A 16,765-nucleotide genomic window follows, 5' to 3' on the forward strand; every position below is an offset into this window, starting at 1 on the left:
TTAGTGAAGTTTCAGTAAGTGGAAAAAAACGGATACCGCATTAATTGCGTTAATTTACGGTATTTTAAAAAGTTAAACGGTCAACTCTTAATCGAGGAAATTAATGTATTTCACAGCCCGTACAAAAATTTCACTTATGAAGAATTATTCATTCTAAATATCCATTTTATTATTATTTGCCTGTCTCACAGGTATAGATGAAATATCTGAGGATGTGTGTAAAGGTGTAGTGCACAGTGACTCTGAGGAATCCGACAAGTCTGACTCCAGTGACAGTGAATACGGAAGTGATGACGAACAGAAATCTAAGACTGGCCAAGATGACAAAAACACAGCTGAAGATAAAAACACTAAAGAGCCACCAAAGAAAAAGGCAAAACTATCAATGGCCTCTAGTGAGGACAAAGATAAAAGCACAGAATTGACTGCAAACGCCAACATGGCAACTAAAGGAGAAACCACACATAAATCAAGCCCCACCGATCCTATAGCTAAAAGGAAACCTGGCATGGACTCACAGAAAGAACCTCCAGAGAAACTGAAGGCAGCTCCTGCATCCCCAGACCCTAGAGATAAACCCAAGTGTTCAGAGGCCAGGCAGCCAGCACCTGTGGATGTTGACATGGACTCAGACTCCGAGAGGGAGCTGGTTATTGATCTGGGAGAAGAGCAGGTGGGGAAGGAGAGGAAGAGGAACAGGAAAGATGCAGCCGCTGTCACCGCCCTCAAAGAGCCCACAGACTCCAAACCTGAGGGTGAAATTTCCATTTTGAATTATTGTATTGATAATAAAGTAGTAAATGGCATTGTTTTAAGGGATAGTTCACCTAAAAATTTAAATTCTGTCATCATTAACTCACCCTCGTACCAAACCCGTATGACTTTCTCTCTTCTGTGGAACACAGGAAGAGAAATTTTAGAATGTTGATGCTACTTTTTTTTTTCCTTACAATGAAAGTCAAGGGGGCTGAAGTTTTCAGTCACTTAACATACTGCCAACATCTTCTTTTAGGTTTCACAGAAGAAATTCATATGGGTTTGGGACGACATGGGTGAGTAAATAATGATAGAATTTTCATTTTTTGGGTTAACTATTCCCTTAACTTTTTTACTTTTAAAGTTACTGATAACATTTATAGAATTCTGTCTCAATTTATGAAAAAGAATCCAATCTCTTTAAAAAAGTTATTCTTCTACCAAACAAGTTGCATGGAAGCAGTAAACCACTAACAGAGAAGGCAAAACTTGTTAGTTGGAGAACTTATAAATATAAGGATTGTAAATATTCCTGGTTCAGTACAAGTACAATATTGATTACCACAAAAATTCATTTTGACTTGACCCTCCTTTTCTTTAAAAAAAAAAAAAAAGCTCAAATCTGGGTTGACAGTGAGGCACTTACAATGGAAGTGAATGGGGGCCAATTTTTAAATGTTAAAATACTCACTTTTTCTAAAGTATAGTCACGAGACATAAACAATATGTGTGTACACGTGACAAAATCACTTGCAAACCTTTCCTGTGTAAAGTTATAGCCAATTTTACAGCTTCGGTGCCATGACGATGTAATGACGACAAACCTTAAAATGACAGTAAAATTATTATTTAAACAACTTTACAGCTCAAATAATAATGAGTTTTAACAGAAGAATTAATGTAACTGCTTTAATAAATTTATAAGCTTCACATTTCTGCCTTTTAAACCCTCCAAAAATTGTCCACATTCACTTTCATTTCCCCCATTCACTTCCATTGTAAGTGCCTCACTGTAACATCGATTTTTTGCTTCTTTTTTTTTTCTTCAAGTAAAAGACGTACGAGTTTAAATGAATTTTTGTGGTAATTAACTTGTAACTTACTAGTGTCCCAACTACATGCAAATTGTAGCTTAAAGTCATTTTTCTGTCCTCACTGAAAGTGAAATACTGTGCGAGGTGATGAATTCATGGCCAGTCAGAACATATTTCATTAAAATACAGCTGTGTGGAGCTGGGTTTTGCACCATTGAGATTTCACTGTGGGCAGGGCTACCCAGCATGGTGATTTATCACTCATCATTAGTGTTATGACTTGTTAGGATACAGTTTTAGTCTGGTTAAGGTGTTTCATTACTGTAGTGTTTTTCTTTGGCTGCAGGTAAAACCACTCCAATTTCAAGCGCTCTCACCCAGCCTCAGAACTCTGCAGTTCTTTCCTCCAGCCAAAGTATTAAAGACCCATCTCAGTCTCCCATGGCCATCCCGCTTAACATAGTACCCCTTACGGCAGCTCCAACCAGCACCACTCCCTCCACCACCCATAGCTCCTCACCTGTCCCCATCAGCACTGTAAAGAAACAGCGTCCCCTACTGCCTAGAGAGACTGTGCCTGTAGTTCAGAGGGCCGTTGTTTGGAACCCCACCACCAAGTTTCAGACGTCCTCTCAAAAATGGCACATGCAGAAGGTGCAGAGGCAGCAGCAGGGCCAAACGCAGCCAGCCACGCAGGCGCAAGTGTTAACACAGGTGCAGCGTAGCCAGCAGCCGCAGCAGCAAGCGCAGGTCTCCTCATCATCGCCGGGACATCAGCCTTCATCCAGCACCAGATATCAAACACGACAAGCTGTGAAAGGTATGCAATGGATTCAACTGGCTGACTAATTCCAACCGTATAGACGAGGTTTGATTTAGAAGTCAACTGAACTTCATTGACCTCAATGAAGAATTAAAAGACTACAAATGTCAAACCTGAAAAAAAAAAAAAGATGTTTGGGTGGATGTTTTTAATGTTTATTATGATGTGTTTGTATATCCAGCTGTGCAGCAGAAAGACTCTCCAAACAACACCTCCACCTCTGCAGTCACCCTGGTCACCAGCACACCTGTGTCCGCCACCATGATGGCAGGAGCTACAGTCAGCTCTTCCTCATCATCATCAGCTTCCACAGCTGGAGATTTCCAGATCCCTACCACATCTGCAGATGTAGCGGCTGACATAGCCAAGTACACTAACAAAGTGAGATGGCTAACTCAGTGTGTCAACATGACACAGACATTGATTTAAAGAAGTGGATTTGATTGTAAATTTTGCTGAAAGGAGTGGAGGTCAACTGAATGGGCATTCAACGATGCAAACAATGTCTTTTGATGAAAACAAGTAATGATTTTGTGATTGTGATTGTGTTTTTAAATTCATTAGATCATGGATACAGTTAAAGGGACAATGACTGAGATATATAATGACCTTTCCAAGAGCACATCAGGAAACACAGTAGCGGAGGTTTGTATTTGAAATCTGGAGAAGAGCATTGCATTGTTAGTGAATTATTAAAGCAACCTGAGAAACTGAATAAAATAACCTTTTTATCTTGTTACAGATTAGACGGTTGCGAATTGAAATTGAAAAATTGCAGTGGCTACATCAACAGGAGTTATCAGAGATGAAGCACAATTTAGGTACCTCATCTGTTAATAATGATATTTATTGGGGGCCTGGGTAGCTCAGCGAGTATTGATGTTGACAACCGCACCTGGAGTCACGAGTTTGAATCCAGGGTGTGCTGAGTGACTCCAGCCAGGTCTCCTAAGCAACCAAATTGGCCCAGTTGCTAGGGAGGGTAGAGTCACATGGGGTAACCTCCTTGTGGTCGCGATTAGTGGTTCTTGCTTTCAATGGGGCGCGTGGTGAGTTGTGCGTGGATCGTGGAGAGTAGCATGAGCCTCCACATGCGGAGTCTCCGCGGTGTCGTGCACAACGAGCCACGTGATAAGATGCGCAGATTGACGATCTCAGAAGCGGAGGAAACTGAGACTTGTGCTCCGCCACCCAGATTGAGGTGTGTAACCGCGCCACCACGAGGACCTAGTAATTAGTGGGAATTGGGCATTCCAAATTGGGAGAAAATGGGATAAAAATAAATAAAAATTATATTTATTTAAAGGTGCACTCAATTTTTTTTTTGCTAATTGCTGAACTTTTAAACCGAAAGAAATAGATATACTTTAGTAGAATTGCATTTTTTAAACTAGATTGGAAAAATGTATCAAGACAAACTTTGTTGTTGGTTTGACAGCCATATCTGAATGTTTAAGGTAGTTTTGAAAAGTTTGACATTTATCTTGTTAATAAAGATATTACGGTAAGTCAACCAGCCAGCTAGCTGGATAAATACTCAGACAGACCTTCATGGATTGATGGATAGACAGACAGACAGGCAGGCAGGCAGACGATTAAAGGCCTTTTGTAGGTTTGTTTACATTTGAATTTTTGACAGTTGGAGTTTGAATTAACAAGCATTCCGTTGGCTGCTTTGAACATTCTGCCAATGTAAGTCTATGGGATTTTTCTGATTTTTGATCATCCGCTGTGTAAAAACCATAAGTCTGATCAGTTAGAAAAGACATAGCACACTATTCTAGAACAGTCTGAAGGTCTCTGAGTTTGGTATATGTAGCTTGAAGGCTCTAGGAGGAGATAGTGTTTAATGTTAGAGTGCAAATTTTAGTCCCTAAACAAAGTTTGTAGAATTATAGTATGTTGATTTGAGGCGTCTTTACACAGCCATGTTAATCCTGCTCTGTGCCTGCTTAAAATTCAGTGTAAAGACACAATGCAGCATAAAAGCCAGTCTAAATTAGGCCTGCTCTAACCCACCTCAGAACAGCCTTAAACTTTGTTTTTGTAATGATAGAGCTTATATTTAATTTATAATTTCATATTTTAATTAATTTCATATTTCTATATAAGAAAATATTTAAAATATTAATCTCATATTATGTATGCAATTGTAATTTCTTTGTAAATGCATTTATGCCTGTTCTGAGAGCATTAAACAGTCTGTGTAAATGCATTTAAATGCCAGTTTAAATGCAGCTTCTGTGCCACCTTGGCAGTGTAAAGTTGGCTTTGGTCAAGCCAACATAATATGTTTAACATGATGTACACTCACATGAGGTGAAGACTAGTCATATCAGTCTTAAAGAAAATGCTGCTTTTTATTCGACATGGTGCTGGCGCACATTCATGAGCCGAATATTACACCCTTTATCTTGATAATCCCCTGTTATTTGATGCTTTCACTCTCAGAATAAATTAATAAGAATAACACATTTTTACAATGACATTGGTAACTTGGAATTTCTGTGTGTGTGTGATGCTGCAACATAAACATGAATATTACTGAGTACACCTTTAAATATTTGTTTTTTTCTTTTTATCCTGTAATAATTAGAATGTTTGTTTGTTTGTTTGTTTGTTTTACTAATAGCAAATCTACTGCCATGATTTATCCATAATACCTCTTAACCTTAGATTTGTTTCTCCTTAATATGTTTGTGTAATGTGTACTCAGAGCTAACCATGGCAGAGATGAGACAGAGTCTAGAGCAGGAGCGAGAGCGAATCGTGACTGAGGTCAAGAAGCAGATGGAGGTGGAGAAACAGCAGGCAGTGGATGAAACTAAAAAGAAGCAGTGGTGTGCAAACTGCAGAAAGGAGGCCATTTTCTATTGCTGCTGGAACACCAGCTACTGTGATTACCCCTGCCAACAAGCACACTGGCCTGAACACATGAAATCCTGCACACAGTCTGGTAAGGCTTAGTACAGAGCTCAGAATCCTACAGAGCTTTAATTGGTAATAAGTGCATATTAGGTTTTGTGGTATGATATTTATGATCCTAACCTACTGAAATATAATCACTATAAAATCACTTTACATCTTTGTATTAACAGTAACACTTGATCCAGGGTCCCCACAGTCAAACCTAGAAATATCAAGGAATTGTGAAATTGAGTTAAAAAAAAAAAAAAAACGTTTCTATAATGAATTTACATTTTTCTAGTAATGCTCAGCTCTAGAATATTTCACTGGCTAAATATTTATCTTGTGATGAGTAAAACGTTCTTATTTGTGATTAAAAAATACACGATAGTGACTCTAACGCTGCAATGTTGTTGATTGACCCCATCTGCGTTTTAATGTGCGACATCAGTGTCCCGGTGTTCCGTGGATCAACACCCTTGCAAGTGTCCAAAATATACTGATTCACAACATAGGGAGCTAGGGAGCAAGACAAGACTCATCCATTGACCGATTCACAAATCGGCCTGAATAATTCATTAGCGAATCGTTGTGATTTTGAATAATTTCTAGGGCTGAAAGGATTAGTCGACGTTATCGACAACATCAACATAAAAAAACTGTCGACAATTTTTGTTGTCGAATAGTCGTTTGATCTCATTTAACATAACATGAGATCACATTAAACTCTAATGATGACGCACGAGAGCATCACTGCAGCTCGTGCCTGACTGAGGAGAGGAAGGATTACACAGCTCACAGATACACTTTAAACTTACACAGCTTAAGGTGATGTAGATCGCAAAGTATGAGGGAATAATAATGCAAAAATACAAAATAAGTAAATACAGAAGCACTCTCTTGGAATAAGTGGAGCTGGAGCTGCCGCTCCGCTGAAGCAAAACTTGCATGTCGAGCGTCTTTAAAGGAAACACTCCGGCGTTACATCTTTAATTCAGTTATATTTAATGCATTATAGCTTTAATAAAGTTCAAATAATATGGAAGCAGGTCATGTAGATGACTACAAACTCTGAAACTGGCCTTTCTCTGTGCAGTCAGCGCCTCTTCTATGATTTACGCGAATGTCCCGATCCAAGGGGGACAGATTGAAACTGCACCCGGCTGATGCACACTCTGTCTATCTAGCGCTTGCTGCAGCTAGATTATAACGTGATGGCTCGTGACTTATTGAATCAAAATATATGCATCACTGTGTGTTTATCATGAAGAAAATGGGCAATATGCAGCTTTATTAATAAGAGAGAGGTTTTTTTTTCTTTTTTTTTTGATGAGTTAATGATGGATTGAAGTGAACAGATAGGTGAGAGTCTGTGTCCCATTATACACTGCAACAAAATATGTTTTTGTTTTGGCTTTGTTTTCCAATATAAATATCTAAAACTCCTTTAAAACAACGTACATTTTCTTTAGCAGCTATACTGCAGAAGAAACAATTGTTATCTGAGAATGTTGAATATAATGTAAAAAATACAAATATTTTAAAATATCTAAAAATCCTTTAAAAAATGATGCATTCACCTGAAAATGCAGCATATAACATATTGGCACTGCAAAAAATGATTTTCAAGACAAGTATTTTTGTCTTGTTTTCCAGTAAAAATATCTAAACATTCTTAAAACGTGATTTATTTACTTGACGAGCAAACTGGCATAAGATTTTAAGTATTGAGAGAAATCTAACTAAATATGGTGAGATTTATGCTTAAAACAAGAAAAAACTGTTTGCCAATGGAGTAAGAAAAATAAACTTAATTCAAAGAGAAAACAAGTTTATTTTGCTTACCCCACTGGCAGATTTGTTTAATACAACCTTTTAAGTCAGGGCACAAGCTAAATAATCGGTTAAGAGCTAATGAATAATTGTTGCAATAATCGCAGAATAATCGTTCTAATAATGGTTAGATTAATCGATTATCAAAATAATCATTAGGTGCAGCCCTAATTAGAACGACTGGGAAGGTAAAGAAAAAGGCATGGAAATGTATTGGTTAAGAAGTGTAGGAACCCTGTTGAACATTTTACTAGTATATCGTTTCTCGAATGTTATATGTCTTAATAAATGGATATAATGACTTTGTGCATTCCAGCAACATCATCACAGCAAGAACAAGAGACAGAGTGTAGCACAGACGTTACTCCCAAAGCTCCTGGGCAGCCGAACAATGGACCCAACTCACCCAGAGAGATTGTATCTGTTGCACCTAAGGACAAAGACTGTGAATTAAATAAAACTAAGGACAATGTCACTGTCACTATGTCCTAGCTCAGATGGACAAAACATCACTTACTTTTGTACAGCTATAGATGCATACCTGCCAACACTCCCGATTTTACCTGGTTTCTCCCGTTTTTCCACCCCTGTGCTCCCGATTTACAATTTCTCCCGATAAACTCACGATTTTCTGAATCCACACTTTGCTCATGAGATTATATTAGGTTGCCACCTGTCCCGTAAAATACAGGATTGTCCCGTATTTAAATATGAAATGATGTGTCCCGTATAATCAATATGAGACGCGATTTGATTTTCAAAAAGCATTTATTGTTAAAACTGTGAAGGATGTGATAAGGGACCATCTGAATACATGGTCAATTTCTGTGTCTTATTCATCTTCAATGTAGTATTACTGACCGGAACTGCCGCTCCCTATAAGCATATTACATAGTCTGTGTAGTCTCCCTTCCAGCAGAAACTCCGCCGGCTGCCATTCCTCGCACTTACAAATCACATAAAAAAATCCCTATTTTTCCACAATCCAGTGTTGGCAGGTATGTATAGATGTTGTCAAATTCTTCACTACATTTGTTTTAACTAATGTTTGTCTTACCTGATTGTGTTTTCTTTTTTTTTTTTTTTGCTCTAATGACTTTATGTCTGAATGTTCTCAAACTAAGACACAAAGATCACCCAAACATTTTCTAGGTCTAGTTTTGAAAGAGATTTGTCTGGTTCTCAGATGTGTTTGAGTCTAAACAGAAAGCCCTATTTATTTCTTTTTCTTTCAAATCTCTTAAATTTACCTGAGCTCATCTTTTTAGTTTTGGCAAAATACTCTTTATTAACAATATGGGTATTAAAGTTCAGAACTTCTGATCTGAATTCAGATCTACAAAATCCAGATGTCATTTTCAGAATTTTGAATTTAAGATGTCGCATCACTCACTTAAAAAATGGTTACAATAAGGTAACATGTTTTTATTTCTATAGCTCAAAAAACAATCACATAATGTGGTTATTTTTTATTTTTAGTATTTTTATTAAGAAGAGTAACAGCTGTTCAAGTACAGTTGTGGCCATAAATATTTGCACCCTTGGTAAATATGAGCAAAGAAGGCTGTGATATAAAATCTGTATTGTTTATCCTTTTGATCTTTCATTCATAAAAATCACAAAAATCTATCCTTTAATTGAAGTAAAACAATTGAAATGGGAAATATCTCATTATTGAATAAATAATTTTCTCCAAAATGCATTGGCCATAATTATTGGCACCCTTTTATTCAATACTTTTTGCAACCTCCCTTTGCCAAGATAACAGCTTTGAGTCTTCTCTTATAATGCCTAATGAGGTTGGAGAACACCTGGCAAGGGATCTGAGACCACTCCTCCATATAGAATCTCTACAGATCCTTCAAATTCAGAGGTCCATGTTGGTGGTCTCTCCTCTTCAGTTCACCCCACAAATTTTCTATGGGGTTCTGGTCAGGGATGGCCATGGCAGAACCTTGATTTTGTGGTCAGTGAACCATTTTTGTGTTGATTTTGATGTGTGTTTTGGATCATTGTCCTGCTGGAAGATCCAACCAGGTCCCATTGTAAACTTTCTAGTAGAGGCAGTCAGGTTTTTATTTTTTATCTGTTGGTATTTAATAGAGTCTGTGATGCCATGTATCCGAACAAGATTTACAGGACCTCTGGCAGAAAAACAGCCACACAACATTAAAGATCCAGCACCACATTTAACTGTGGGCATTGGGTACTACTTCATCTTTGTGTGTGCCAAACCCATTTCTGGTGTTTGCTGCCAAAAACCTTTGACCATCTGACCATAGAACCTGGTCGCATTTCGCACTAAGTTCCAGTAGTGTCTGGCAAACTGAAGATGCTTGCGTTTGTTGTTGGATGAGAAAAGAGGCTTTTTTTTGTTATTAGAAACTTCCCAAACAACTTGTGGTGATGTAGGTGATGTCTGATATTTTTTTTTGAGACTTTCTGACCTCAAGACCCAACTAATTTCTGCAGTTCTCCAGCTGTATTCCTTGGAGATTCTTTGGCCACTTGAACCATCCTCCTCACTGTGTGTGGAGACAATATAGACACACGTCCTTTTTCCAGGCTGATTTTTAAGATCTCCAGTTGTTTGGAACTTGTTAATTATTGCTCTGATTTTGGAAATGGGCATTTTCAATGCTTTGGCTATTTTCTTATAGCCACTTCTCATTCTGTGAAGCTCAACAAACTTTTGCCACATATCAGAACTATATTCTTTAGTCTAACCCACTGATTGATGATTAAGGAAATTTGTCCTGTGTGTTACCTCATATTTATACCTCTGTGAAACAGGAAGTCATGGCTGAACTATTTCATGTTCCTAGTCACCCAGGTGCACTAAAAATGTAAAATATGAATGGGAATATACTTCAGATATATTTTACTCATAAGAATTTCTAGGGATGCCAATAATTGTGGCCAATGTGTTTTGGAGAAATATATTTATTTACTAATAGATATTTCACCTCTTTCAGTTGTTTTACTTCAATTAAAGGTTAGATTTTGTGATTTTTCTGAATGAAAGATTAAAAGGATAAACAATGCAGATTTATTTTCACAGCCTTTTTTGCTCATATTTACCAAGGGTGGCAATATTTTTGGCCACAACTGTATGAGTATACAGCTGTTCTGTATTCCTTGGAATACCTTATTTATGCTAATTTATATATATATATATATATATATATATATATATATATATATATATATAAAAACATGGTAATATAAAATTTAGAAGGCTACATCATATCTTGTTCATAGCCTACATTGTACAAGTTTAAACACTGTTTCACACAATAAGACTACTTCATCACTATCTTGTTATATGCCCTGCAGACAGGAGGAGGTTGAAATTTGTTGTTTGAAACTGTTTTCAGCGTCAGCCTGATAAATGTGAGGCTCTGTTTTTTTTTTTGTTTTTTTTCTGTAATATATCTTAAATGCCTTCAATATATTTTCCTGCGCCTTCGGTCTAATCTGCAGTTCACCCTCATTATACTGTTGATGTCCCAATTGGGATTGTGTCATCACTATGATCTCATGGGCTCTCCTTTTATTTAAGATGACATTATAATTAAAAGTTAGACTTACCAGTGATGAATGACAAAAGACTTTCAAGCCTACGTATGTTATTGGTGTCAAAAAAGCATTGTCTATGAGATGATATCCTCATGTAGGGTCATATTTGTTGTTACTGATAAATGTATGTTTCCTCCTTGGCCTTACATACAGACCAGATTATGTTTTATATAAATATTGTTTTTGGCCAAATATCATTATTGTTTTTTGTTTTTTTTATCAAAATATGTTCAAAGTTTTAATATCCTTGTTAAAGGACTGTAACTTTACACCAAAGGCTGGTGATTTAGCAAGTATTTGTTTGAAAGGATTTGTTTGTTTTGCTAGCTATAATTTTACCTATAATATAGTTAAACGTTTGAAGAACAAATTCTTGATTATGAGCTCATAAGATACTCTATGAACCATGACAGAAACATTCCTTTATGTTATGCTGTTAATAGTGCACAAATATGCTATTCCAAACCATATTCAGAAAAGGAGAGTGGTCAAGAGCAGCTTTCAATCAAGAGAACAGATAGATGTTTACATATTGTATATAAATGAAGATCTGGTAATCTAAATTGTAATTTAATAGTTTTTGTATGGTGCAGGTGAATTAAAGAGAACACCTGATGAAAATGTTTCATATTGAAGTCATACTTTGATGAGTGATCCACTTCAATACAAAAGTGCAAAATAAATAAAACATTTTGGACCATTAAGTGCTTATAATGTGCTGTTATTTGCATTCTTAAATATCTGTGGAAAAATAGGGTGTTGCATATGCCCTAGTTATAGGCTATGTTGCCATGGGTTGATTGACTTTTTGTATAATATTTTTGTGGACCTTTCTGATATTATTGCTGAAAACTTTCGTTAAAATGAATTCCTAGTTGCATCGATCACAGAATCTAGCATTTGATTTCTCATGCAAAATACAGTGCAATACCTATTTTCATGTAAATATATATTATTATTTTTTTTTTAAACCAAAGTCCCTTTTAAGACAAGGCAGTCTTCTCGGTGGCTATCTTGGGAAAGCTCTTAGGCAGCTCTTTTTTATGGATATATGTGGGATTAAAGTACAGTTCCTATCTATGTGAACTGGAAAAGACTGAAATCTCCAAAATGACTGGTCAAGATTCAAATCAAAGGACATATTTCGAATCAGCAGTAAAATCTTACAACAATGTTATCATAAATTGTGCTTCTTTAGCTTAGATCACGCTAAAAATACCTGTTTTTCAGGCTGGTCCAGCTAGTACGCATGCACATTCTGACAGGTGATGTCTATATCTAAAAGGTGATTGGCTCACCATATTGGAGAAGGCTATAGCTGCAGGCAGAGCTCCAAAAAGGAGCGGGAGTTTCAAATTGCCAGCAAATATATAGTTTCTCAATGTCCATTCTTTTTGCGTTCTTACATTCTTGTGGACTTGTTTGACGTCAGCACTTAACAAACAAATAAAAAATAAATAAAATAAAATAAAATTTGTCAAGCGTGGCATGTTAGTTAGAAATTGTCACTGCCGCATCACCATGACGTATGTCATAAAAGTACCGTGAGAGCGATTCGAGAACAGCCACCTGCCTTAGCCGCGAAGATGCTTTTGAGTGCCTACACAAGGCTCGTTTGAGATGCCAAACGCCTCATTTTGACAGCAGATGAGAGTAGACAGCTGCAGTTAGGGAGAGGAGTGAAATATGTGCTGTCAAATCAGACAGTTCTCACATCTCGTAGTGAATCAAACACCTTTGAGATCAAAGGCAGATATCGCGGGATTCACGTTCATGCGCTCTTGCTCATGGTTGTTTCAGACCATTCTGGCGCCCTAGGCAAGAAGAGGTGTTTGGGGTGCGTTGCGGCGGCCTCCTCTTTGGTGCCCCCTGAAAATTTTTAACCCGAAAAGTAACTAGTAACTATAGCTGTTAGACAAATGTAGTGGAGTAAAAAGTACAATATTTGCCTCTAGTGAAGTAGAAGTATAAAGTTGCATGAAATGGAAATACAAGTTATTTATGGTCAAATTGCTTGTAGTTGCTGTTGTGGTTAATATTTTTCTACTAACACTGTAACCTAGTTTAGGTTGTGTAGTGTTAGCATTATTAAATTTATGGTATTTTATAGGTGGCCTCGAGTGTGCTAGAATTGGGCATTAGGGCAAAAAGCAAAGGCCATCCTCTCAGAATGTGCTCACCCACTTAACTCAGACTTTTAAGTTGTTACCATCTGGTCTACGTTTTAGTGCCCCTGTGGCCATGAACACAAGTTGCCATCAGGGCCCTAAATACTACTGGTTGATAATTGCTGCCAGTAGTTAGTAGTAGTGATGATGATGATTAGGGCCAGGACAAAATATAGAACAAAATCCATATGAAATAATTTCATTTGAATCAAATCGAATCTTAAAATTCCAAGATGAATCTTATAATCAATCCCGTTTTTCAGTTAACGTTATTTTTAGCACGCCTACAGTCTGGCAGATGTCTCTAGTTTGCCTTGAGCTGATTTTCAGCTGAACTACTATGGAAACTCAATTTTACCAAATTTAACCTTTTGACATGATGATAATGATAATGCAGCGACAATCATGTTTTGGTGTTTAGGTGGTGACTACATATCCGATTGCACAGTTCACAGCCTACACTCTAATGTTGCATCTTTTTGTCCCTTGCTCATTATCTCTCCTGCTGTGGTGTGGCTGGGATTTGTTGTCATTTTTGGTGTTGTGTTTTTGATTAAGTAGGGAAAAGTTTGGGGACCTGGGTAGCTCAGAGAGTATTGATGCTGACTACCACCCCTGGAGTCACGAGTTTGAATCCAGAGTGTGCTGAGTGACTCCAGCCAGGTCTCCTAAGCAACCAAATTGGCCTGGTTGCTAGGGCATATGGTGAGTTGTGGAGAATAGCGTGAAGCCTCCACACGCGCTATGTCTCCGCGGTAATATGCTCAATAAGCCACGTGATAAGATGCGCAGATTGACGGTCTCAGATGTGGAGGCAACTGAGATTCGTCCTCCGCCACCCGGATTGAGGCGAGTCACTATGCCACCACGAGGGCTTAGAGCGCATTGGGAATTGGGCATTCCAAATTGGGGAGAAAAGGGGACAGAAAAAAAAAAGTAGGGATAAGTTGGAACCAGGGGCTTAAAATCAGCAAACCCAGAGCTTCAGCTTTTTGTTTTTTAATCGACCCACCCTTCCATTCACCACACAGTCCTCCAAAGAATTGGCACGATGGACTGACTTCAGTGATACATCTTTATTCCATTATTTTCACACAATAAAAGAACAATGTGTTTTGCAAATGCGCTTCATCAGGTTCACTGTGTGTTTGCGGTCCTTTCCTATGGATGTGAATCCTGAGAAGAAGGTTTAATTCTTAATGTTTTCACTTTTTCTTGCTATGACCAGCACCTCCCACTCTTGTGCATGAGTGCTCTCTAACTGAATTAATGTCATCTACAGTTGTATTTGTATGTGTGTGCAGATGACTAACATCTGGCAGATGAGACGGAGGGAGAAGGCGAGGAAGAGGCATCAGTGGGCCCCAGAGACCATGGAGGAGGCTGTGACAGAGGTCAGAGCAGGCAGGCAGCCAAGGTGTTTGATGTTCTTTAAGTCCAGCTCATATTGACTGGGGCTGCTATGTTTTCCCCAAATCAAGCTTGAACGAATGCAAAGTACATGAGAATTTGTTCAAACTATTACAAACTTTTATGTAATCAGCAATGATCAAATTTTCACAGTCTTATACCTTTTGAAATGTTTGATGTTTTCGGGGGTGGGAAAACAGCAAAGACACCAACTCATTATTTAACCATTTGCATCACCTCGGAGCATTGTGGACTGATTGAATGTGTGGAATGATTTGGACACGCACACCAATTGGATCGCACAGGTTGAAAATCCATAGGCAAAATTGTGTTGATTACTGAGTGACTGACAATGTCTATGGGACATGCTATATGGAGATCCACGAACAGGCAAGCATCAAATTTTTAAACTCCCTGCACCCTTGATTTCCCCATGTTTTCACCTTCTGCCATAACTGTTGCATTTTCATAGTTAACCATTTAACCATTTAAATAATTCCGTGTGATATGCCACATTTTGCAATTGTGACTAGTCTTTGTCTGAATTCATGGAGTTGGCTGTCTAAAAGCTATGTATGTTAACAATACTGTATCATAACCACATCAACTGTATTATTTACTTCTACTTGTGTATTCATGGAAAACGGATAGAAAGGACAAGGATTTTAAGCTTAATTGCCATTTCAAGATGTATAGTAAATATGTTTAGTAAAATAGTTGCAAGCTCTGCAGATGTAAAAAAATTCAAATAAAAACCTCCCTGCATAGTGAATAATAATAAGATAAATAATGCAAATAAGAACACATTATTGAGGCATTAGCCTTCCCATAACCTCTTTACCCCAACACTTACCCCAACATGCACCTGGGAGCAAACTGCAGCGGGTCCTTATATATACTGTAAATTGTCCTCCATCTACAAGTCAAAGTCTGCAACATTCTATGTGCATACAGCCAAAATTCATAATGTTGTGCCAATAGACCTATATTGGGGATTTATTCTTTACCATTTTACTATTGTGGATTAGTCTTGGGATTTGACTTGCATGACTTTGTATGTTCTGCCTTTTTTTTTTCTTAGCATTTTTATGTTCGGATTGAGTTCTGTAACATCAATTAAAAGAAGATAATAATGTGTTACAGTCACATTAAGTCCTCTTTGCCACCTGAACTTCATCAGAATTTCACCAGCGCTGAAAAATCTTGATGCAGTGCTACAAATGGTGAAACAGAACACAAGTGTCTCAAGATGCGTTAATAAATATTTAAGTTCTTTTAAACTTTACAGTGTGTTGTGGCACAACAACCTCCAGTGCACGTTTACATGACCTCGACGCACGTACTTGAAAAAATAACCCGAACCTGGCCCAAAACCTGAAGGTCTGTCAGGTACCGCCGAACTCAGATCGTGTTGAAGACCTCTAAACACGAGCAGAATAACAGAATTTGGTATTTGAATACCGTGCACATCCCTATTAATAACACATGATTTTGGATCGGTTCATAATTAAAAATGACATATAATTGGCTGTAAAAGACATTGCTCCAAACGTTTCTTCCGTCAATTTGAAAAATCCAACCAAATCTGCCAAGCATCCTGTGGGCCTAGCGCATAAAAGGTGAACGTAGTCACATCATGGGGGCCTCCACGGTGTACTAGCCCATGGGCCTCTCAGTTCTTAATCCGTCCTTGTGTGTGTGTGTGTGTGTGTTTGTGCTTGAGAGTGTGTGAGTGTGTTACTTAAAGAGGCAAACACACTGTACATAGACATACATACATACAAAGTCTTAATTCATGTCTTTCTATTTTTTCATATTATTTTATTATTCACACATATATAATTTTTATATAATAATATATATTTTATAATATTGTTATTTGTCAAATTGTTTAATTTTATGTTGTGTTCTATATTGTCTCAGGTTAGAGATAAAAAGTTTCAATTTCAAGGTCTTCAATGTCATGGGACCATGTTGTGAAGAAGTAATTGTCCATTGAATTTGCTTGGTATTGTAACACTTGTTGAATTAGTGCTGGTCAGACAAAGTCAGACTGAGCACTGAGAAAGACGAAATTAAGATTATTCAATAAACTCTGTTCATTTTTACCATCACTTCATCTCCTGCCTTCTGCTGTATTCCCTCTGCTGATTCTTGGGTTGGTATGAGAGTAAGTTAACATAAGCTGTTGATGTTGACTGGTTTTGGATATCAGACAGAACTCTGATATATGGATATCTTCTGACGGAGAGAGA

At 37.6% G+C, this 16,765-nt stretch overlaps 1 protein-coding gene across 5 annotated transcripts in view; it reads left to right on the forward strand.

Moving 5' to 3' along the window:
• LOC127428384 (protein kinase C-binding protein 1-like) overlaps nucleotides 1–16,541 on the forward strand; it is a 37,812-nt gene extending 21,271 nt beyond the window's left edge. For 3 of the 5 annotated variants that reach the window (XM_051676739.1, XM_051676740.1, XM_051676738.1), the window contains 7 exons: nucleotides 192–755; nucleotides 2,137–2,610; nucleotides 2,795–2,994; nucleotides 3,178–3,258; nucleotides 3,356–3,434; nucleotides 5,330–5,569; nucleotides 7,670–11,636. In XM_051676739.1, the coding sequence (XP_051532699.1) occupies nucleotides 192–755; nucleotides 2,137–2,610; nucleotides 2,795–2,994; nucleotides 3,178–3,258; nucleotides 3,356–3,434; nucleotides 5,330–5,569; nucleotides 7,670–7,845 (1,814 nt within the window). In that variant the 3' untranslated portion in view covers nucleotides 7,846–11,636. Of the gene's footprint in view, nucleotides 1–191; nucleotides 756–1,012; nucleotides 1,053–2,136; nucleotides 2,611–2,794; nucleotides 2,995–3,177; nucleotides 3,259–3,355; nucleotides 3,435–5,329; nucleotides 5,570–7,669; nucleotides 11,637–14,404 lie in introns of those variants that run through there. The other 2 variants (XM_051676741.1, XM_051676742.1) reach the window with 2 other exon arrangements.
• Nucleotides 16,542–16,765: the final 224 nt, after the last annotated feature.

This window comes from Myxocyprinus asiaticus, chromosome 37 (genome assembly GCF_019703515.2).
Source record: "Myxocyprinus asiaticus isolate MX2 ecotype Aquarium Trade chromosome 37, UBuf_Myxa_2, whole genome shotgun sequence".
Classification (NCBI taxonomy): Eukaryota; Metazoa; Chordata; class Actinopteri; order Cypriniformes; family Catostomidae; genus Myxocyprinus; species Myxocyprinus asiaticus.